Source organism: Podarcis tiliguerta (genome assembly GCF_965153285.1).
Source record: "Podarcis tiliguerta genome assembly, chromosome: 6".
NCBI classification, from domain to species: Eukaryota; Metazoa; Chordata; class Lepidosauria; order Squamata; family Lacertidae; genus Podarcis; species Podarcis tiliguerta.
In genome coordinates this window covers 90,047,979-90,072,064 of record NC_139539.1, presented here as the reverse complement: position 1 = coordinate 90,072,064, position 24,086 = coordinate 90,047,979, and the positions used below count along the sequence as shown (strand labels likewise).

The 24,086-nt window shown below is 41.5% G+C and overlaps 2 protein-coding genes and 1 long non-coding RNA gene across 12 annotated transcripts in view; 2 read left to right on the top strand and 1 right to left on the bottom strand.

Moving 5' to 3' along the window:
- Positions 1-1,131: 1,131 nt before the first annotated feature.
- On the top strand, positions 1,132-19,780 carry RNF2 (ring finger protein 2). Of its 4 annotated transcripts, XR_014512637.1 has the most exons (9): positions 1,132-1,370; positions 11,596-11,684; positions 11,931-12,091; positions 13,910-14,125; positions 15,182-15,454; positions 15,680-15,851; positions 17,069-17,460; positions 17,569-17,672; positions 19,654-19,780. XR_014512637.1 is itself a non-coding variant. In XM_083446372.1 (7 exons), exons 2-7 carry the CDS (start codon positions 11,598-11,600, stop codon positions 17,168-17,170), a joined length of 1,011 nt encoding a protein of 336 aa, XP_083302498.1. In that variant the 5' UTR covers positions 1,132-1,370; positions 11,596-11,597; the 3' UTR covers positions 17,171-19,270. The 4 variants fall into 4 exon arrangements, 1 of the variants encoding a protein (XP_083302498.1); XR_014512638.1 differs by having other exon boundaries at positions 17,069-17,672; XR_014512639.1 differs by lacking the exon at positions 19,654-19,780 and having other exon boundaries at positions 17,569-19,270.
- Positions 6,560-24,086, bottom strand: part of TRMT1L (tRNA methyltransferase 1L) — a 33,283-nt gene continuing 15,756 nt past the window's right edge. For 3 of the 7 annotated variants that reach the window (XM_083446330.1, XM_083446326.1, XM_083446329.1), the window contains exons 13-17: positions 23,209-23,375; positions 22,796-22,855; positions 22,459-22,585; positions 22,188-22,374; positions 15,858-16,221 (exon numbers count right to left, since the gene is read on the bottom strand). In XM_083446330.1, coding sequence (XP_083302456.1) covers positions 16,111-16,221; positions 22,188-22,374; positions 22,459-22,585; positions 22,796-22,855; positions 23,209-23,375 — 652 coding nt within the window. In that variant the 3' untranslated portion in view covers positions 15,858-16,110. Of the gene's footprint in view, positions 6,617-15,857; positions 16,222-18,210; positions 20,037-20,271; positions 22,375-22,458; positions 22,586-22,795; positions 22,856-23,208; positions 23,376-24,086 lie in introns of those variants that run through there. The other 4 variants (XM_083446327.1, XM_083446325.1, XM_083446331.1 and 1 more) reach the window with 4 other exon arrangements.
- Positions 9,233-24,086, top strand: part of LOC310680129 — a 72,338-nt gene continuing 57,484 nt past the window's right edge. Inside the window, exon 1 of the long non-coding RNA XR_014512651.1 lies at positions 9,233-9,276. This is a non-coding gene — a long non-coding RNA (uncharacterized lncRNA). The remainder of the gene's footprint in view (positions 9,277-24,086) is intronic.

Sequence of the window (24,086 nt, the reverse complement as noted above, 5' to 3'; positions counted from 1 at the left end):
GCTGTGGAAATTAAAAAATAAATAAAATGAAATGAAAAATTGATTTTAAAAAATTGATTTTTTTAAAAAAAGAAGGCACCCTCAGAAATCTATAAGATATATATATGGACTTTGACAACATGCAGATTTTTTTATCTGCATGTTGTCAAAGTCCAGCACTGCACCCCTCGGCGGTTGCCCAATTAACCTAATGACAATAAATGTTGGAAATGTATAGAGACTGAAGGTACATTCTTTCACCTTTGGTGGACATGCCCAAGGATTAAGACATTCTGGGAGATGAATTATAATGAAATGAAAAGGCATTCAAATATACCTTTCTGAAGAAACCAGAGGCCTTTCTCCTGGGCATGAAGGATAGAACTTTTTTAATGTATGCAACAGCAGCAGCAAGAATACTTATTGCGAAGTATTGGAAGACACAAGATCTACCCACCGGGGAAGAATGGCAGATGAAGTTGATGGACTACATGGAATTGGCGGAAATGACTGGCAGAATCCGAGACCAGGGAGAAGAGTCGGTGGAAGAAGACTGGAAAAAGTTTAAAGATTATTTACAGAAATACTGCAAAATTAATGAATGTTAAAAGAATGGTGGAATGAAGTTATACGGCTTTAGTAGAAATGTTATAAGGATTTAAGTATAAATAAATAGAATATTATAGGTAAAATAAGGTTAGAATGTGTTAAGATAATTATAGGACAGAAAACAGAGGAAGACGGAAAGGAATTGCTGAAATAATTGATAGAAGTGGAATACAAAAAGGGAGGTGTGAGGAGGTCGGTGAAATAAGTGAATGAAAGGTAAGATATTGAAACTGTTTGAGTGTTTTAAATTGTTTTTGTTTCGTTTTGTTAGTTTAATGTGTTAGTGTTATGTAGTGTTTTTGTGTTGTATTGTATTGCTCTTTTTTTGCTCTTGTTTTGTAGTGTTTAAATTGTTCAAAAAGTAATAAATATTATTTTTAAAAAAATAGCCTAATGACAGCGCAAAGCGACGCCACCCAGGCGACCTCGGCGCGCGGCCGGGACGGAGGAAGGCGGGGCTTGGTGGGCGTGGCTCCGCCGGAACCGCCCCGCCTTCAAGTCACCCGCTCGCTTGCTCGCTTTTTTCCTTTTCCTTCCCAGAGTCCTTTGCGGCGGCGGCGGCGGCTCGCCATATTGTGTCGCTCGCTGAGGCGGAGAGGCGGCGGCGTCGGCGGCGGTGGGAAAAGCGGGCTGGGGCGGCCGCTGTCGACTCGCCTCAGCCCTGGCTGCCGGGAGAGGAGGAGGCGGCGGCGGCGCCGACGGCGGCAACGACGACGGGCGAGAGAGCCGAGCCGCGGGGAGGGAGCGGGCCGGACACCGAGAGGCGGCGAGCAGCGGGGCCGGTGAGGAGAAGGCGGAGGAGGAGGAGGGAAAGGGGGGGGCGAAGCTGGGTTTTTTTGGGGGGGGGTCTCTCCCTATCACATGGAGCTGGAGAAGCCTCCGTTTTGGGAGGGTGCGGATCCTGCGCACGTTTACTCGGGTGTAAAAGGGGTGGGGGTGCTTGCTCCTCGCCTCCACTCACGGTCTTTCTCCTCCTTCTTCTGTTATTAACCCCCCCCCCCCCCAATAATAACATTTAAGGAAGAGAGAGAGAAAAAGGTTGAGTCGATTTTCTTCCTTCCGTCTCTGTCGCGGTTGTCCCTCCCCGCCCCCTTTCGATTTTATTTCATTACTATTATTATTATTTCGCTTATCAATTTGTATACCGCCTTTCTGTGTTAACAATACACAAGGCGGTTTTCCTTCTCCTCTTCTTCTTTAGACATTAACCCGCCCACTCTCCCAAAATAATAACATTTAAAGAAAAGAGAGAGAGAGAGAGAGAGAGAAAGGTTGAGGCGCTTTTCTTCCTGCCGTCCCTGGCAGGGTTGTCCCTCCCCGCCCCCTTTCGATTTTATTTCATTATTATTATTATTATTATTATTTCGCTTTCAATTTGTATGCCACCTTTCTGTGGCGGTTTTCCTCCTCCCCCTCTCCCTCCTCTTCTTTTTCTTTAGCCATTAACCCGCCCACTCCCCCAAAAATAATAACAACATTTAAGGGAGAGGAAAAGAGCTGAGGCGATTTTCTTCCTGCCGTCCCTGGCAGGGTTGTCCCGCCCCCTTTCGATTTTATTTCATTATTATTATTATTTTCATTTCGCTTTCAATTTGTAGACCGCCTTTCCCTGTTAACAATACACAAGGTGTTTAGAAGCTACAGAAACAACAGAAGGATCATGCACGCCTTAGAACAGTCTGATCCGATGCAAATCATAATTGGGGTAGGAAGATGGTGGTCTCATTTTTTTTTTTAAAGTATTATTATTATTCAAATTTTTACTGATTAAATTTGTACACCAAACCCTTCACCTGAAGATTTCCCGGTGGTTTGCAAGCATGAGAATATGGAATAAAAAACACAAAAATGCACAATACAATGGTGTTTTAGGAAAGGCATCCCCAAGATGTTGCCCCCGCTCTCCCATTGCCCTCCCTGCCCCAGTTCCCCTGGTTGCATTAATGGGAAGATCTCTAGAGGAATTATTTACTTATCATGATGTTTTTGCAGCTAACAGTAGTACATGGGCTCTCAGGTGGACAGAGGACGTGTAGGAGTACACTATCTCTTTAAAAGAGGAAAAGGTGTGCTTTAGGGTGGCATCTAGCTTGGCACCCATCTTCTTTGTGAGCAGAATGTGTTAAAGGTTGCCTTTGTAGTATCTGTTGGTGGAAATGCAGGGAAGAGTCAAGAGTTTTGACTGTTGTATGCAGAACATTGCTTGGCTGATTTCTTGTTTCCTTTGGTAGGTTAGAACTATGCTTGCTAGAGATAGGCCCATAAATTTAAAGGGATGTCTCCTGTGAGTTCTCGCAGAATTCCCAAGGACGATGTGGGATGTCCCAGCTCAGAGCACATAGTCTAGAAGTGCTAAAAGTATTTCAGTATGACAAGGATGCCATTTCATTTATGTGTTGCTAGGCTTATCAGAAGAGTAAAATGGCTTTGTGATAATGTGTTCATTTAAGGTGGTGCTGGTGTGTTTTTCTTCACAATACCAAAGCTAGTTCCATTTGTAGTTGAACCAGAGATAGGAGATTTGTGATGGAATGCCCTGCAGGTTTTTTTTTTTTTTTTGGTAATATTAAAAAACCCTATTTACATGGTTAAATGCTTGACTGTTCAAAAAAGGATTTGCTCAACTGAACATTCAAATAATGGTCAAAAAGCACTAGCACATAGAAAATATGTTGTACCTCTGCCCATACCAATCAATATCCTGCCTATACCAATCAATCAACAGGTTTAATACATTATGCTAATTACAAAACCATAAAATGTTACAGTTAATGCATTATTACAATCTTTAACAAATTTTACCTTTTATAAATGTTAATGTTTTGCTGAATTTCACTTTGGAATTTACCCTGGAACAACAGTGTCAACCTACAGTTCAATTTTTAAAAAGGGGTCTGGGTGAAATTCAACACTGCACAAGTAGAATACAAGCTCATGCAATGAATCCTTACCACGAAGTCCCCAGTAAAATACCTATTTATCTACTTGCACTGGTGTGCTTTCGAACTGCTAGTTTGACAGGAGATGGAACAGAGCAATGGGAGCTCACCCCGTCTTGAGCCAAAGAGGCTCAGCACCACTCGCTCCCTCTGAAGCACCCAGTACCCCCTTAAAAAAAAAACTACTCCAGAGGACTGCTAGGGACTTATCAAACACTGGGTTGCAGGAGTGGAGGAATCTTCCAAAATTGGAAGGTAGTTTTGTACTCCGCTAACACAGGATTATTCCATCAGATTTTGGGGCGTTCTCTCACTGCAGTGGTGTACAGCTCATCCCACAATGCTGGTAAGTCTCCCCTCTGACTCTCCGGGGAGGCTTTCATGGGGGTAGTGGTGGCTGAAAGGTGAGGAAAAGAATTCATGTGTGAGCTTGTCCTCTATGTGCACAATGTTGAATATTGCCCAATGTAATTAAAAGAGAAATAAAGCAAAGTAACAGTGACTACAAACAAAGGGCAAGTGTCACTTTAAAAGTGACTTGTGCTAAGTAGGCAGAAAGCCCATTCTTCAGGCATAATTAACTTAATGAAATATTTGACTGTGGTCAAATAATAGTGCCCAGCTGACAATATCTGACCAGCATCTTGCCAAAGGCAAGGTGGTTCTTTTAAAATGAGATTCAGAAGCAATACAAAATACACAAGTGAGTGAGAAGATCTAAGATTTTGTTCTAAAACAGCAAGCAATGTATACACACCAAGCAAGCACTTCAATCTGCCACTTGGAAGCCCTCAAGAAGTGTCAAAGCGACTCCCCCAGGTAGCCACAGTTTGCACAGCCCTGCGGCCAATCAGTCCGTGCATGAGCTTCAGAAAAACAGCCCAAACTGTCAGATTTTATAGACAGCCTATGTAGCTTCCAAGACTGGCTATGTACAACTAATCTATTAGCCACCCCCTCTCAATGCCTCACTTTCTCAAAACATTTCAAACATGAGATAAGGTACCCAGCACTATCCTCCCAAACTGATTAGGCAGCTGTGGGGGTGTGGACTTCACATCTTTCCAATGTTCCCAGAACATCTTAAGACTGTTCTCAAAACATTCCTCATTAAAAACTTAACAGGAGAAGGAGGGGGAAGGAATAGAGGCAGGGGAAGCTCCATGCCAGACCACTAACTCCTTCTATATTTTATCTTCCGGGTGCATTTTCCATACAACCAGTCAGCTAGCCAACATGCCATCCCTATTTGAAAGATGTGTGGGGAAGAATCAGGTTGGAGGTGGTGTAAACCTCCCTACAGCTCACCATTTCCCCTAACAACTCTCTCCCAAATCTTCTGTTTGTCTTAAGGGGAAAACATTCTCAGGATGCAAAAGGGCAAAAGAATTAACCTATCCCAGCATCCTACTTTTCAGTGCCTCAGGGAAGCCCACAAGTAGGACATGAAAGCAACAATCCTAGAAGCTTAGGAACATCAGAAGTGCCCTGCAACTGGGTCTGGCCAAAGGTGGCCCACCTAGTCAAGCAGCTGTTCTCACAGTGACCAACCCTCTGTTTGTTTCCAGTAGCTGGTATTCAGAGCTATACTGCCTGTGAACATGGAAGCTCAGTTAATAACTTATGGCTAATTGGCAAATGTACTACAGCATCTTAGCATCAAAGCATCTTGTCGGTTGTCTCGTTATATCAGGCACCAGTTTCAACCTGAGGGTGGCATTCCATCTTGTACAGTTGGCTATGTTTCCAGTTGTGCAAAAACCAGAGGTTTTGACACATTTGACCCTGCATCCAGACAAACGAGGTATTATGACAGTGCCAGGACACATTAGAGCCAGACAAGAGCACTTGAAGGAGCGTGGAACCACATCAGTGAGGCGTGTAGTCAAGGGAGGAGTCATGGCCTGTAAAGGGTCACAAAAGCAGGCACAGAAACTTGGAGGGCCAGATTTGGTTCCCAAGCCTGAGGTTCCCCACTCCTGCTTTACATGAATCTCTACTTCCCCTCAGTTAAGTGAGTTATGGGGGAAACAGCATGTGATATTCTTGGGGCAGGGTATTCTTTCTTAAAACAGTAGAGGTGCAAGAGTGAAGTGTCCACTCATAATACAGAAGTGCTTCAACTACACACTTGGGAGTCATTTCGGCTCCTGAACGATTGAAAACCGGAAGTGAGTGTTCCAGTTTTCTAACGTTCTTTTGGATGCTGAATGTCCAACGGGGCTTCCGATTGGCTGCAGGAGCTTCCTGCAGTCAATCAGAAGCCACACTTTGGAAGTTAAATGTTTCGGAAGGATTCTGTTCGACTTCCGAGATACGACTGTATTGGAAGAAGAGGAGTTTGGATTTGATATCCCACTTTATCACTACCCAAAGGAGTCTCAAAGCGGCTAACATTCTCCTTTCCCTTCCTCCCCCACAACAAACACTCTGTGAGGTGAGTGAGGCTGAGAGACTTCAGAGAAGTGTGACTGGCCCAAAGTCACCCAGCAGCTGCATGTGGAGGAGTGGGGAAGCGAACCCGGTTCACCAGATTACGAATCTATTGCCCTTAACCACTACACCACACTGGCTCTCTATTGGAAGTGAGAGAGACACTTCAAAACAAATCTTGACTGATCAATGCTACATTCTTGCCATTGCTTCTAAAGAAAACAATTACAAGCTATAATTTTTTCATCCAGTAAGGTGCTTCCAAAATGAAATGCAGAAAGATTCAGTGTGGTATCAAGACAGAATAATATTGCTATTAAGAACAGGATAGCACTACCCTTGTGGTCCGTTTTACTGTCATTTAAATTGGTACAATGGTGTTTATGAGTAGTTGTTTTTTATTGTTCACTTCCCTTTAAAAATAGAAAGGTGATTAAAACATATTCAAAGCATTTTTGTTACCGTCATCATACAACTGCTTGTTGAAATAAATGGGCATGATTTAGCTCTCCACTTCATTAAAACTGTTCTGTAAAAATTTATGAATTATAACATAATGGGGAAATATTTGCTGGTGCAATGGATGCAGAATATGTAGTCTTGTCTGAAAGGTTTCACAATCTTCTCTTGCTTTCCTCCTCCTGAATCGCATAAATCTAGGATGCGGATACATTTCTTTCACTTGTGTGTGTTAAACAGCAAAAATACAGTAGCTGCCTATCTACCTGTCCAACCATTATGAACTAATTGGGAGAAATAAGTGGATCAGTCTTGAATAGTTTACTTCTTTTCACGTTTGGCTTTTGACAGTCAATGGAAAAAAGAGAAGTTGGTGTTTGTATGAGTAGGTCAGGTCAGTAGGACAGTTGCTTAAGCTCAGGCAAATTGATCATGACTCAAGGTAGAGCAGAATTCAAATAAATTTGGCATGGGTAATTAGAGTTGCCACCATAGATTGTTTAATTAGCCCAGTGTTTCTTTAGGCACCGGGCAAAAATGTTTCTCTATAACCAGGCCTTTGGCAGATTAAACAAACTATGCCTTTTTAAATGTGGTTGTGGAAGCAGGGGTTATTGGCTTGCTTTCATTTCATTTTGTTGCACATTTTGTGTTCTTATTTTGTAATTTTATGTTGTGCGCCATCCTGTGATCTTCAAATTAAGAGTGGTATACAAATTTGATTAATAATAATATGTAATAAATAAAAGCTTAAGGGTCACTTCATACAAAACAAGCATTAACTGTGGTTTCCATAATATAAATTGCACCTTCCCTCCCCTCCTCTTCAAAATGTACAAAACCGAAGGCTTCCCAGTCACTGTTTATACTTGAAAGCAAGGAGCACAACTTGCATATGTGGATGTACTTAATAAAAGCCGCTGTGTGCATATTTTATACTGGGAACTGATCTTAGAGCCCCATATGGTATGTGATTTGGTCCTAACAAAGCAAATATAGTTTCTCTCTCCAGGCATGGGGCTAACTAGGCAAATGGAAAATGAAGAGGCCATTCTTTATTTTACTTAAGCCATTTATACCATACCCTACAATGTTTCCACTTGCAGGGCAGCTTACACGAAATAACAAAATTAGCAACAGTTCAGAATATAATCAAAATGTGCGCGCTTCATGAGCTTTGAGAAGAGGAATGTGGGAAGGAAACAAAAGCTCTGCAGCGCCATAACATTTCTCCCTTGGTCCCTAGCAGCAATCAGTACAGTGAGGTGTGTATCTGCAGCGGACTTTTTCAGACCTAATCAGCCATTCAGCTTATCTCTTCTCCCCCCCCCCCTCCCCGCCGTGCATCATGTGCTGCTCTGAGTAGTTGCTAAACTAACTGCCAAAGCAGCATAGTGTTCTAGTTGTGGTAATTTTCATCTGCTTGTGTCCTTGGGGTGCTGGACATGTTCTGTCAAGGAGATTGCTGATTATTAGCCATGATGCACTCTTAACATTTAGAGATAGTGTGCCTTAATGCTTACAAGCTTTCTGGAGGCACAAGGCATCATGTTGAATGCTTTTGAAACGTGATACAGTGTGGATTTATTGAAGGAGTTGCATTCCTCCAGTCTTGCTGTGCCCCGCTTGTGAGTAGTAAAAGGTTTTTAGAAAAATTTGGAACAAGAAAAAGTTCTTAGAGAGCTGGTCAGTCTGTATCAAATCACGAAAAGTGCTGCAATTGCTACAGTCTAACCACAGCCTGGATATATGTTGTGTGGAAAACGGAACTTAAAACGTTCTTGACTGAGTGCTAGGTCAGGTATTTGCTTAACAGATTTCACAGAAATTTTATTTATGGTTGGGGTTTAAAAAAAGAAGTTTGAGAATTACTTATTTTTTCCTATGTAATGCTTCCATGTTGTTTAGGATTTTTTTAAATACACCACACTATCATTTTTTTAAAAAATCATTCTGTACCTGTTGAAAGCCTCCCTTCAGAAGCTAGATGCATTTGAAGTAATGAGGTAACCTAGCTAATGTAGGGTCCCACTCTGAGAAGTGGGATGTACAAGAAAGAGGTATCAGCAGGCTTGAGGAAATCCCAAGATTTCCAGAGGTAAGCACCATTTTAAGAAAAAAATAAACATTGGGGGACCCCAGAATAGCCCACTGAGAACTGAACATTCTTGGTGGGCGGGTGGGTGGGTGTAATTGAAAGCTAGCAGGACTGAAGGGGCTGGCAAGCTGAACAGGATAACATGCCACATTGCAATGTTTTTGTTGCATGACCCACTTGTAGATTCTGGTTATTTTAGGTTCCTGCCCCAAGATTTACAGGATCATTCTGCATATTCTCTCACTTCCACTTCCCTTAATCTATCATATAATTTGGAAAGTTTTGTTTGTTTATTACGCATTTGGACATCTCTTAACGATACTGTAACCAATTTTTTCACAACGGTTCCAGAGATCAAGGAGCAAGTTACTCTTTGGATACAGTTGGGCATTACAGTGGTGCCTCGCAAGACGAAAAGAATCCGTTCAGCGAGTCTTTTCGTCTTGCGTTTTTTTCGTCTTGCGAAGCAAGCCCATTGACGGAGTAGCGCTATTAGCGCTATTGACATTTTAAGGGCTAAAAACGGCTTTTTAAGGCTTAAGGGATTAGCGGTTTTGCTGCTAAAATGCTTTTAGCAGCCTAGCGATTCAGAAAAAGGGGTTTTGGAGCGGGAAAACCCCCCGAAAATTTTCGTCAATTTTCGTCTTGCAAAGCAAGCCCATGGGGAAATTCGTCTTGCGAAGCGCCTCTGCAGACGGAAAACCCTTTCGTCTTGCGGGTTTTCCGTTTTGCGAGGCATTCGTCTTGTGGGGCACCACTGTATTTTGAACTACACGGGTGAACTGAACCTTTAAAAATGTCACTGATATTTTTGGTTTTTTAGACTTCCTGAGCAGCACTGGTTACGTGCTTGCTAGTTGCTAATAACGTGAGGGTTTTCATCCTTCCATTACTTGAAATAAGAGAAGCCTGACGTATAACTGTTGCAGTAACTAGACTCCTTTACACAATATAGTGGCAGTGTATTGCAATAGGATTTGGGGATCTACTGGAGTTCTGGGCATATACAAATAATATTTTAAAATTAATGATGTTCAGAAACTGAATCTTATTTCAACATTGCAGCTTAAGGGACATATATATTTTTAATAAAATTTGTCAGCTGATTTTTTTTTATAAATTAAGCACAGCTTCATGGAAGCTGTTTGCATATTTGTGTGATAGAAAATGTGTAGCTCTAATGACCTTATTAAAACTTATTAGTTTCTGCTGACAAATATAATAACCTTATTATGGCTTAGTGACACTTAATGCCATAAACATGTTCTTAATTTTCTGCCTTGACATAAGAAATTCCGCCATGCCTATTAGTTATAATATTGGAGACAGCTGCAGTAGTATATTGGTGTTTTCTATAGATAATCAGTGTTCAACATTGATAGAAAAGATGAGCTAATAAAGAATGAAATGGAATCTGAAATGGAAACAATATGCAGTGCTTTGGACTCTAAACCCCTTTAGTTGAACTGGAAATTAAAAAGGAACAATCACAGCAGTGTTACTAGTTTGTAGAAGTTGCTTGTTGGCTGGTATATGTCTTTGTAATAAAAGAGGCAATCCTACTATCGCTTCAAATGCAGCATGGGAACAAGATGAGGACTTAGTATTGGCCCGTTGGTTCACCTAGGAATATTGACTTCTTGCTCACTTGGGAGCCCACAGTTTTGGCTGGACTTGGTAGCCAACCACAAGTCATCTAACTACTGCAGAAGAACGTGAGGAAGGCAGATACCTGCCGATTGCAAAGCATATTCTCAACTAGCTACTATTTACTACTAAGAATAGCTAAAACTTGATTTCCGCTTCCATTGGACCTGAGGGAAGAATGGGTCATTATTCCACTTCAGACTGACTCTTGAGTGGTCAAAAGTGGCAAGACTTTTTCATGAAGGCCTGGCATGATTGCTGTTGCTTCTTATGAGAAGTGATGAGAGACATGCTGCTTCTACAGGGCCTGGCTTTGAGGAGGAAGTGAGACAATGATCCCAGACCTTCCCGAATCCTCTGGAACAGAGCAAAGGGGCTGGGTTGGTCTCTTACTCCACACAGAGCTATGCAGACCCCTGGAGGCAATGAGAATCACATTGTGTTTCTAAATGTTTATGGAAGGCTTTGCTATTTAGCTGCCTGGAAGGTTTTTGATAGGGTTTGCAGATTTCAAAATTACCTTCTATGGAAAGATATTGGAAAAATACTTTGTTTGACTTAATTTCACATGGTGTGGGTAGAGGAGTAAAATACCAGAAGGGAGTTAAGCAGCTTTAGATAGCTTAGAAAGTTGCATGGCGTCAAATATGGGGTAGATTAGAAAATTGATTCTATTATTATTTACTTTTACATTCCAACCTTTCTCTCTGTGTCTGTATTCGCAGACTAATACTGTACTGCATTCCAGTATAAAAATAAAGATATAATCAAATGCTGATTGGATATGTATCTGAATATGCAATAGGCATGTATAATTGTATGAGTGTGGTGCAGGTGCAGTCATTTTTACTTCTATTTGGTTTTAATGATGAAATGAAAATGTACTGCTAGAAAAACTGTTGGGTGTGAATGATGTTGAATTTGGGCAATTTCCCATCTTCCTGGGATGTAAAAAAGAAAAAAGTTGGGACTTGTTCTGCAGATGTGTGACTCTCTGTAAAAGGGATGAGAAAGTCCCAAAGGTGGGGTCTGTCGTTTTCACTCCGTCTCTGGAGCTCCACTGTCTCAGTCTCATTTACTTCATGAAGTAAATAGCTTTAGTCAGAAGACTAGGCCAAGACCTCTTGTCTGTATATTGTTTTTTAAAGGGAGGAAGCTCTAACTGCAGCTTCTGAACTCTTGACATGTGTTCCATTATGTTCATCCAGAGGCGCCATATATTTGCTGGAATGACCCTGTATCATATTGGTGGATATCCCTGTGCTATAGGTACTTTTCATGTGAAATGGAAATGGGTGAGAAATGAACTGGAAATGGTTTGAGGGGTGTAGTCTGCTGACCTGTCTTGTGGAATATGAGTCCACCTGTGACAATGCCCAATCTGCAGGACCTCTTAAAATGCTTGATTTTCATGTTTCTCTTTTCTTCTAGCCATGTCGCAGGCAGTGCAGACAAATGGAACACAGCCTTTGAGCAAAACATGGGAGCTCAGCTTGTACGAACTTCAAAGAACACCTCAGGTACTAAAGAGCTGTTCTTTTTAAAAAAAATATCTGTGCTTAAGTTATAAAATATGTGAATGCACACTGCCCCCCCAATGTTAATTTATCAGCTAGAGCATTACAACAAAACTCAAATCTGACTTGCATTTGCCAAAAATAAAGAGGAATTTTTTTCATGATTATTATGAGGCATTTTAAAAAATAGCAACGTCAGCTTGACCAGGAAACAATTGCCTGAGAACTCTATTTAACTTTTATCATTAGGAAGCAATAACAGATGGCTTGGAAATAGTGGTGTCACCACGAAGCCTCCACAGTGAGCTGATGTGTCCCATTTGTTTGGATATGTTGAAGAACACCATGACTACTAAGGAATGCCTGCATCGTTTTTGTGCTGATTGTATCATCACAGCCCTGAGAAGTGGGTAAGTATGGTGATAAAAGATTTTTTTTTAAAACCCTCTATCTGGATTGGTTATAGTACTTGAGCAGTACCTTGGGATTCTGGGTAAAATGTAAAGAACCTGCAAAAAAACAACAACTTTAGGTGGCATTCAATTAAGTTTTATTCAGAGTAGACCCATTGAAATTAATAGTCTTCTGTCATGAATGCTTGAGATTCCTGCATCGTGGTCCCTTCCAACTCTCTGATTATGTGTTCATTAATTTCAGTGCGTCTGCTCTGAGTAAAGCTTAGTTGAATATCACCCTTTTACTTTACTTCCCTCCCTCCCCAAAGTTGACAGCCAGCCAGGGCCACAATTCCCAAATCTTAATTGTTTAGCATTAGAGGGTAGAGAAGCATTTGCAGTTACTTTATTTTTATTCTGTCCTTCCTCCAAGGAGTTTACGGGGTATGGCTCCCCCTGGCGGACTGGATCCTAAAATTCCTAGGCGCTCTGTGTCCCAGAAACGTATATTTGGAGCGGATGCATCGTGTAGTAATAAAACACGCTGAGTCAAAGAAAAACTTTTACTAAAGGCAAACGGGCTTCGTTACAAAAACCAAAAATAAACTTCAGAGAAAAAACTACAAACATGTGAGGTACAAACGGAAGTAAGAGAAAGAATGACCAGCTCGCTGAGTGCACAAATTTATTTCTCCTGGCTCAGCGTGACCTTCAGATAGTCAAAACCATGGGTAGGCAAACTAAGGCCCGCAGGCTGGATTAGGCCCAATTGCCTTCTGGATCCGGCCCGCAGATTGTCTGGGAATCACCACGTGGATCGCCAGCGCGTGCTTTCTTTCCCTTTCACACGATGGCACCAGTGGCGCCTCCTCCCTCCCTCCTCCTGGCTTCTCCCCACCCTGCCTAGAGGAGGAAGGGGGCTGGGCTTTGTTGGTGCCAGCAGCGGCAGTAGCGCTTGAGGGGCCGCCATTTTAAGCAGCCCCTCTCCGGAGCCCTTTCATGCGCCGCTCATCGTCCTTCGCCACCACCAGCCCCTGCTGCTCGCAAGACACAGGTAAGCAGCCACCAGGGCTCATGGTGCTCTTGCATCATTTCTCTCCCCCCCCCCCCAAATATATAGTCTGGCCCCCCACAAGGTCTGAGGGACAGTGGACCGGCCCCCTGCTGAAGAAGTTTGCTGACCCTTGGTCAAAACTATATTTGCAACAGAAATGAACCTTCTAGAATGAACTAGAATCTTCCAGCATTTTCCAGTTTCTGCCCTCAAAGACTTTAGCTATGATGCCCCATCCCCATTTATCATCTCAATCAACTTGTAGAATAGAGAACTGACTCAGTGTCACCCAGAGAACTTCATATCAAAGTTTTGAACCCAGGACTCACTGGTTCAAGTCAGGTACTGCACTGGCAGCAAGAAACCTCTTGGTGTTTTTTTCTGACCGAAAAGGGGACGTGTAAGGAATTGTGTCTCTTTATTCTCATTCCCCAACTAATGAGGGATTAGCTGTAATACCTCAACAGCTAAGTTAAGGAACTGAAGTGAAATACCTCGAAATAAGCTTAGCCTTTACCAACTAATCTAGAAACCTGTAACGTCTAACCGAAGAGTAGTAACTGAAAAGAAGCAACTGTGAAGTGAGTATAACAAATCTGTCTACATCAGGTGCTTGAACTGTGCGATGTGCAAAAGTGGTTTGTGACTGTATCCAATATGATAAGGGTTTGGTAAGTCATATTTCAATAAGAAGGGACTAATCAAGACTGCAGACTGTCACAAAATCATGATATGAAGAGCATACTTGTGGAACTGCTTTTCTCCTTTTCTCTTCTTAGGAACAAAGAATGCCCTACTTGCCGTAAAAAGCTTGTTTCTAAGAGGTCACTGAGACCAGACCCAAACTTTGATGCCCTTATCAGTAAAATTTATCCAAGTCGTGATGAATATGAAGCCCATCAGGAGAGAGTTCTAGCAAGGATCAGTAAGCACAATAACCAGCAGGCTCTGAGCCACAGCATTGAGGAGGGTCTGAAAATCCAGGCCCTGAACAGGTAAGAGACTCCAAGTAATTGGGAGTTAGAAATTGGAGGGTGTGGGAAGGTGCAGCTTAGTGCTAGAAAACTTGATTGGGTTTTCAATCTCAAACCCATGTTTTCAGATAATAATAATAAATAATAATAAATTATATTTATATCCCGCCCTCCCCAGCCGAAGCTGGGCTCAGGGCGGCTAACAACAATTAAATAATCAAACAATCAAATAATCCAACATTCTAAAAACATTCCATTATAAAAATTAATTAAAATCAAATTAATGACAACCGTTAAGCAAAATTCTGTGCAGGTTGCCAGAGGAGGGAGTCGGGCTGGGCCCTGACTAAAGGCCTGGTGGAACAGCTCTGTCTTGCAGGCCCTGCGGAAAGATGTCAGGTCCCGCAGGGCCCTAGTCTCTTGTGACAGAGCGTTCCACCAGATTGGAGCCACAGCCGAGAAAGCCCTGGCTCTAGTTGAGGCCAGCCTAACCTCTCTGAGGCCTGGGAGCTTCAGGATGTTTTTATTTGCAGACCGTAGGTTTCTCTGTGGGGCATACCAGGAGAGGCGGTCCCGTAGGTACGAGGGTCCTAGGCCGTATAAAAATTATGCTACCAGAGTTGTGAGAGAGATTTGCTGTTACAAGTAGACAGAAGTGAGCTAAATGGTTCCTATTCTGCAAGGCAGATTAATGTGTGTTATATATGATCCTGCCCATTTTTGTCTATAATTGGAAGATGACTAAGCTTAGTAAGCTCGTTTCATTTAATGAGCTTTTGCAGGAAAACAGAAACCTTATTTAATGATATCTGGGGTTCTAGAGTCCAGTCATTCCTTTCTACATTTGGCATTCTTGCACTGTGCTTCAGTTCCATATGAATGTTTTTTTTTTGGACCTGAGAAACTTAATTCTTCCATAGTGGAACATGCTAAACGGTGGTTCTGCATTGATTATGTCAGCTGGCAGTTTGTTTTGTGATCATGGGAGTCTTATTCATATCTTTGATAGCTTGTGTGAGGTCTTTGAAAATGAAGAGGTTGCATGACTTACTTGAATATGTTATGTATGCTTCTTAGGTTACAGAGAGGCAAGAAGCAACCGATCGAGAATGGCAGTGGAGCAGAAGACAACGGTGACAGCTCGCATTGTAGTAATGCTTCAACTCACAGTAATCAAGAAGCTGGGCCAAGTAACAAAAGGACAAAAACCTCCGATGATTCTGGGCTAGAATTGGATAATAATAATACGACAGTTGCCATAGACCCAGTATTGGATGGTGCAAGTGAAATAGAACTAGTTTTCCGACCCCATCCTACACTAATGGAAAATGATGACAGTGCGCAGACAAGGTAAGCAGTGGTTTTTGTCCTTATTTTCAGAAGGTGTTGTGTACATGTTAGTGATCTAGCCTTTTGCGAAGGGGTGTGTGTGCTATCTGATTATTCAGGACAAGCTCTTGGAAGTGCTCAGTTGCTGCCCTTTCCCTATATTTTGGATCATTTTGCTTGTGGATGTTTTTCAATTGCAGTCATTTATTTATTTTTGTACATGGGTTGTCTTTGTTCTTGCTGCAGGTACATAAAGACCTCTGGCAATGCCACAGTTGATCACTTGTCCAAGTACCTAGCTGTGAGATTGGCCTTGGAAGAACTCCGAAGCAAAGGAGAGTCAAATCAGATGAATCTTGAAACAGCCAGTGAGAAGCAGTACACAATTTATATTGCTACAGCTAATGGCCAGTTTACTGTGAGTAGCTGATTCAGCTAAAACCATAATTGGGAGAAAATAAAGTGCCACAGCTTTAAGATACACCTGAGTCCTATTGAGAAATTCTCCATGCACAGGGCTAAATGCATGGAAGGGAAGCCAAGACCACATCTCCTGGGCTCTGCTGCCAAAGCCCTGCATCCTCTCCAGAACATCCACAAAGGGGCACCTACTTGTGTTCAGGTGAGCATGCCTAGGCACCCCTTTGCTTGCCCTGTTGATGTCAGAGATGGATCTGCTATGGCAAATGACTTAAAGGGAGAATGTGCGGAATTTCTGAATAGGATTTTGATGTACTTCTGTTCCTCTTGAGGCTGATCATGCAACTTGTATGAAGTGGGCCTGTGAACTAGGAAAAATAAGCACAACATTGGTATAAAATAATTACATGGTCATACTGCTTAAAGAGAGCATGTGGTATATAGCAGCTGGGGTGTTGAGCTTGGATTTGAAGAAATCCCAGATTCAAATCTCTGCTCATCTGGAATGCTTTCTGAATGGTTACTAACAAGTGCTCATCTTTGAGCCTATCCTTATTTGTGTAGTTGTTTTTAAACCAGGCGTGCGGAACCTTTTTGAGACCAAGGTCTGCATCCCCTCTTGGGATTTGGAAGTGGCCAAAGTGGGTGTGGTCACCACCACAGATTTACATGCACACGGCTTCTTCCCGCCCACCATGCTGTTTTTAACTTACTGAAGGAAGGACAAATGAAATGGGTCTTTGTTAGAAAAGGATTGTGATGTAATTTCACTGCATTCGGGCTGCTATAGAGCCCGGAGAGCTTTGGGGCAATTTCCCACCCCGTGTTTAACAAAGTAAGCTTAGCATCGATCCTAAGGGCTGTAGTCACTTAACTGCTTTCCGCAGGTAAACAGGTACCTAATTACTGAGGTAGTATATGCCCTATTGTGCTAGCAAGAATCATTTTGTAAAAGAACTGTAGACGTGTCAAAATACAGCAAAGCGTCTTAACTGTATTTGTAGCTGCTTCTTGGGAGTGGAATTGACATCTGGATTATATTAGACTATTTATAGATTGCTGTGCCTAAACACACTGTCTCTTTAATGCTGTTTGCAAGCTGTGGTTTGTCAAATGTTTTGTTATTTTCCTAGCTATGTCTTGTGTTCATTTTCAAGTGGCAGCAAACACGGGCTTAGTTTCTGATTTTGGCACTAATTCTGACTTTGTCTTTAGGTTTTAAATGGCTCGTTTTCCTTGGAGCTGGTCAGTGAAAAGTACTGGAAAGTGAATAAGCCCATGGAGCTGTACTATGCACCAACAAAGGAACACAAATAAGACTGACAAAGGCTTTGAGTTGGAACTGTAATGGCTTTTATAGCTTTGGTTTACTTTAAATAAGCGAAACACCATCTTCTGCATCGTGAAGAACTGCTTCGAGACATGGGATTCCTTGATGAATACCCTTATTATTAGGCAGTATTTGGTGTGATACTTGTATATATTTCCTTGCCCCCTGGAGGACTGAATGATCTGTACATTCCACCATTGCTGTCCAATCTGCTTTTTTGATTTGGTAGCTCTTGTTCCATGTGCACGATCTTAGGTGCAGCAAAGATTCCCTAGGGGTATGTGTTCATGCTGACGGGCTTCACATTGGCAGACATGTACTAGCACCTTGATAAGTGTTGACAAGAGGCAACAGAGTTGGTTGTAACATACTCTTTTCCCTACAGCAATGTTAAAGCACATATGGCCAGAGTAGGCTTGCTGATAAACTGGCTACCTGTGATGCTAAAGGAACTGCTGATGTTGGGGGCCAGAAGGGATATTCATGGCAGTAAGTGAACTCTTACACGTTGTTCGTGTAATGAGTTGTTCCATTTGTTAAATTTAAAATAGCTACTTGTAACACCAGTTGTTTCCACATAGGCAGCAAACCAGGGAATACGTACTTTCCCATCAGCCCTGGTGCAATTCCTCTTTCTCTGCCTTTCTTAAGTTAGGGTAACCAGAAACACACTTCACATTAAGAGAACCATGGTTAACTTTAACAAAGGTTAATTTTGGTGTTAATGTACTGATTAACAGTTCAGGAGTGAGGGGGAGGGACTGTAGATTCCACTGTGCTGTGTGAAGCTAGTGTTATAATATATGTATTGGCCCGTTAAGAGGAAAACCATGAGTACTGATACATTTTAGAACTAGTAACCCTTGCTACTAGCTCAGGTGGTTTCAATATCAAGTAACTAACTAAAGTAAGGCAAACATCCCTCTATACCCGCACACCTTATAAATATGTGGGATTATTGATGTGGAATCTTCAGTGTTTTAAAGTAAAAGGCACAAAATCTTTTGCAGAACAATGAGAGAGAAAGTTCTTCAAAAATATTATTTATTAGCCATATTAACAACACTTGGCACTTACAATCTTAATAAATATAATGTATTTGCATTTTTAAATTTCACTTGGGCATGCTTTCAGTTGTTGGTTGCTGTGTGCATCAGCAGTTTATCATTTTGAGCATAATTATCATAAACAGTGGTACCTCCGGTTAATAATTTAATTTTTCCGGAGGTCCGTTTTCAACCCGAAACTGTTTGTAACATGTGCGCTTTCACTACTGGCGCCTGCCAGTGCGCCACTTCCGCTCACATCCCGGGGCAAAAGTCGCAACCGGAAGCATCTACATCCGGGTTAGCGGAGCTCGTAACACGCAGCGTTCACAAGGGGGGTGGTACGTAATACAAGGTTCCACTGTAGTGAGGAATGCCACCATTCTGTAAGGACGAAGATCACTTTATTCCACTGTAATCCTTCCATTCCCTCTGCAGTATATAGATATTTGCCTTTTGTATTGGGAAAGGGAATGTTCCTTCAAAATTGCGCACTCAAGTGTCTTGCTTTCCCTTAATATACTGGCCTTTTAGGAAGACCTTAGGAGGAAACATGGCTTTCTGCTCTTAACTTTCTTTTAGGAGAAAATGCTCATAAAATGCTCCCGTTATGAATATCTCTTCAATATCAGACATTCCGAAATTATGCTAGCAGTATGTGCCATGAAACTTACAATTACTAGAAGTCTGGGGTGGGAAGGGAAGTTGTACCATGCCTGTTTTGGTTTTGTTCAGTATATTTGGTGTAATGTACAATTTATATAGATTGCTAGTGCATGTCCACTAAATATAATCAGGTTTGTTTTTATGTGTGAAAAAATGCTTTTGTATGGGCAAATACCTGCAGAGAAACAAATCTGCATTGTGATTTACCCTGTAAGCAGATGAAGTGTCTGTAAAATTCTGAAAGCTTATCTACCTAGGGGATGTGTGGTGGTCTCAGCTTAGTGTGGGAGAATGTGAATTTTTACTTCCATGCTACAGTGAATTCACTAAGTATTTATATTTACTTTAATACATAAAGTAGCTGTTTTGATCAAACCATTGCTCTGTGACTTCAGTACTGTGACTAATTACACACATCAGAACATGTTGCATCTGCATGTTTGTTACTGCCACACTTTCACAAGCAGAACCTATGGAATGCTGGGATTCTTGGACTTCAAGGCACACACCCTGAACACCTCAAGGGAGGTGGGAGAAATTGCAGAGAGGAATAAAATGTAGAGCAGGTGGTATCTACTCCCTGGCCAGCCAAGAACTGACCCCCTGGATTTGTGAGGCTGTCTGCACCCTTTTATAACCCCATCATTCCTATGTTAAATGTAATTTAAGAAGAAGGGCGTTTAGAACTGCTGCTCTTGTACGCTGTGTGTGCCTTTAGGAGAGGGTCAAATAGCTTGTTTTTATTCCTCTTCTACCAGTGTGACTCCATTCTGGAGCAGTTGCCTATGGGGATGGACACATAAGTACATGCAAGGATCCTCTGCCATTTCACGTAAGGAATAGATGACTGCCTCTTTAAAATAAAATCTACTTTCAAAAACAAAATGGGTACTGTGTGTTCCCCCTCTTCAAAAGGGAAGCCATGAATAATTGCATATCAACATCTGTTTAGATTGGAGTATTTACATGTACAGTTGTACCTTGGTTCACGAATGCCTTGCAAGTCAGACTTTGGCTCCTGAATGCTGCAAATCCGGAAGTCAAAAGACTTCCAGAACAGATTCCATTTGACTTCTGAGGTACCACTGTAGTCTGCTGCTATATTAGCATAATTTACCCAGTCTTGGATTTTCTGGAATGACTATTTCACTACTAAAATCAGTAACCTCAGTAAATGTATAGCTGTGTCAGAACTAATCGAGTTGTAATCTTGTATAATATTAGAAAAGTTAGAACACTAAAAAACTTAACCAAATGAAGCAATCCATGAAAGGTGCTGCAGTACTAGATGTAAAAATGGAGAGGAAATCCTGATTTGAGTATTTACACGCAAAGGAAGAAAGGGGGCAGCACCAAACACGGGCAAAGCCTCAAAATGGTACTAAAAATATGATTTTTATAAAATACGTTCAACACATTTTGGTGATGTCAAGAGTACTTACTGAAAGAACCATATAAATAAAACCATAATACAAATTATATACATCATCACTATTACATTAAAAAACATGTGAAGAATATGCCTTCTTAGTACAAACCTCAAATACAAACCAACATCAGTCACATCTTAACATACTTTTCAGTAATAAAACTTCCTAATGTCATAGTTAATACTTTTATATGCATAAATCCCTAAAAACTGGAATTGCAAACAAATCTATTGGTTTTCTTGGTAAATATACAAAAGGGAGGGAATTCGAAAGTCGAAGGAATAGCTTTACTTTTCTATTGTAGTTTAATTTCAGGTTGCTGCCCTAAAACTAGTCTTGGTAACTATAAAATATTTTAGTTTTTGACTAGTTGTTTATATACATTAAAATGGTTAGTCTTATTTGTAGTAAACTTTTTGTTCCTTCCTCTTCAACACCCCCTTTTTATAAATCTAAAAGGTCAATAGATTATTAGAAGAGTGTGCAAGACAATAATAGTTAATACTTGCAGCTGGTACAACACCACCAGTGGGTGGGGAGCTTTGGTGCTGTGAGACAAAAGGCAAGGAGAAAGAAGCTCACTGTCTAGATCTCTGGGCTCTTGGGTTGGGAATGAGAAAGGAAGCAGCCGCTGGGTGAGTCCCACAACATGAAAACTTGCGGGGTGGGAAGAAGAGAGTGCTGCAAATGGGTTAGGAAGAAAATGGGCAGGGATGGGAAGCACTAGGTGTCAGGGTGGAGCTTTCCCTCTTATTTCATGGGTTTGGAGATAAATTACGTTTTTAAAAAGACAGCATGTCTAAATGGCAGGCCAATTCTAGAATGGCAAGTATGGGGAAAGCACAGATTCCTAGCAGGAGGAAGAGGGGGTTGCCACAGATGGACTGAGAGGATGGGGTAAGCTACTGCAAAACAATCTCCAATTTATGCCATTCTAGCAGGGAGTGAATGGAGTGAGCAGTGGGGCACAGTCACCCTACTCAACTATACTTTTAAAGGGAGTTATTCATATGAACTATAAAATAGACTGACAATTTCACATTGATGGAGTTTGGTAGTGAAAAGTGTTTAGATGTGATGTTGTGGTTTGTATGGTTATTAGCATGAGTTGTGTATTCAATATCTGCCTTTCTAGGAATATACCCAATCTTGGCTTGTTCAGCTACCTTTCCTTTGTTACCTTTAAGCTTCTCAAAGGCATATCAAATGAGGGGCTTTCAGTCAGAGCTCAATAGAACACTTTATTAAAAGGTGCTGGTAATGCTTGCACCCACACCCTCAGTCCCCCTCAGCTCCCAGCTATGTTCTCCTCTTAGGAAATATTATAGATCTGAAGAAGGAATTACAAGGAGACGGAAGTTTGTGGTCACTGTAGGATAACCTTAAAGCATGCATTAACATATAAATAACTTTGTAGCTGAATAGGAGCACAGGTGCTCTTCAATGGTCTTCTAAAAGTGTCCTTAAACAGGTAAAAAAAGCTGAGGGGTCATAAACAAAATACTACATCTTAAGGAGACTGTTGGTTCATTTATAACACAAATCTTCAAATACGACCATTTTTGCAGAGGTTACTTTAGAAGAAGAGTTTGGATTTGATATCCCGCTTTATCACTACCCGAAGGAGTCTCAAAGCGGCTAACATTCTCCTTTCCCTTCCTCCCCCACAACAAACACTCTGGGAGGTGAGTGGGGCTGAGAGACTTCAAGGAAGTATGACTAGCCCAAGGTCACCCAGCAGCTGCATGTGGAGGAGCAGGGAATCAAACCCGGTTCACCAGATTACAAGTCCACTCTTAACCACTACACCACACTGGCTCTCTCTATGTGCTTTCTTCGGCAAAGTCACCATCAGCTCCTACCTGAGACTCGTCAGAAGCCTGCAGAGAGCCCTCCGATTGCGCTCCCATATATGTTGGTGTACTGTACTTCACAAGGATAGATTTAAACTGCGCCAGGGGTGCATTAGTTCGAACACCCATCGGATCAAAATGAGTCCGGCTTACTCGATACCCAGCTTGAGAGAGATAATGCAAGAACTTATTTAACCTGGGGAGAAAAATGAACGCACAAAATCAATGCCTTTTTCCTCCTTTCAATCAGATAACGTTTAAAACACAACAGGTTGCTTACTTTGGCATGTTCATTCCTTTAATGCTGTGCCTGTGAATATTGTAATAAAAGGCAGGATGCTCAGCATTGCTTTCCGATTTCTGACGCTTTGTTCCATTTTGGCTGTTTTCATTATTTTTTCTTTTTCCTGGAATATAAGAGTAATTTAAGGATAAGAAACACACAAAAGCCTCTAAAATCCAGCTAATCTGAACAGTGTGACTTACTTACAGTGGGAAATCTTCACATTTCATAAATTTACATTTAAGAACTAGTTTGCTTAATGAATGACTATAGTAAGAGCTCCTGCCCACCTCTCTTTGGTTCCACATACTATGCTAGATTGATAGGGACCTACCATGTACAACGTAGTAATCTGCTGCGGTATCTGGTGTCTTAATAAACACACCACATTCTTCTAAAATGAAAAGAAATCAGATTTACACTGAAGTCATTAAAGGGGAAAAAACAAGTTAATTTGTGAGCAAATGGCTATCAAAGGGGAAATGAGTGGAATGTTACTGCTGTAGCAAAAAGGTTTAGTTCAAATTACTGATGGTTACCATGGCTTTGATGCTTTCATTTGAGTAACGTGGCACATGTTGAAATCTCAAGGTCTTATCTGTATTTTGATCACACTTTTCTGACACTGAGTTAGCAATCCCCCTTTAAATTTTCTTACTAAAAAAGCAAGTCAGCACTACAATTCACAATTGCTGCCTGAAGTGCCCCTTTTACCTATCAAGGTTTGTAAAACCTTTCACGTCTTACCTTGTTTGTTCTGGCTGGTAGGACCATGGATTGAAAACTGCTTGAGAATTGTGCACTCTGCTTCACATATTAGTGTTTTTAGAAGAGTCTGGATGTCTTCTAAACCATACTGAACTGCTTCAAACAACATTCTTCTGAGAAATCCAGTGTTGAAGAGGGATCCTGACCTGCAGGATAACAGAATTACAGTATCTACCTAGATGAATTTATTTCAAAAGTAGAACTTCTGTTCCTTTAAAAGTAGGAGAGCAACATCACAGTGGAAGAAAAACAGCCCTGTTAGCTGATTTTGTTCCTGTTTTAAAATCTGTTCCATATCTGCATAGCAACTAGCCCAGAGCCCCAGTAGGGCAGGACTCAGGCCAAAGATCAGCTGCACTTTTGGGACTTCTGGTTCCATTCCATTAATAATTACATTTTGAGAAAGCATTTAAATCAGTACTAGAATTTACTTAAGTATGTGTGTCAGGCGCACAACTCTTCTCTCCAGGCTGCAAATGGGCTTGTGGGGCCCCAAGAGGCTGGCAACTCTTCAGCTCAAATAATAACTGGGAACTTGCTAAAGCAGTAACTTGCCCAATGCTTTTGGTGAAAACCTGCTTTTGGGCACTGAAAGAATAACAACCTATAATGTAATTCCTAATGCAAATTGAATGTATGAGTTCTGTCTCATTAAAAGTACTATGTCTATTTCATATACAGTGGTACCTTGGTACTTGAACAGCTTGGCTCCCGAACAAATTGGCTCCCGAACGCCGCAAACCCAGAAATGAGTGTTCTGGTTTGCAAACGTTTTTCGGAAGCAGAACATCCAACACGGCTTACACGGCTTCCAATTGAGTGCAGGAAGCTCCAGCCAATCAGAAGCCGCGCCTTGG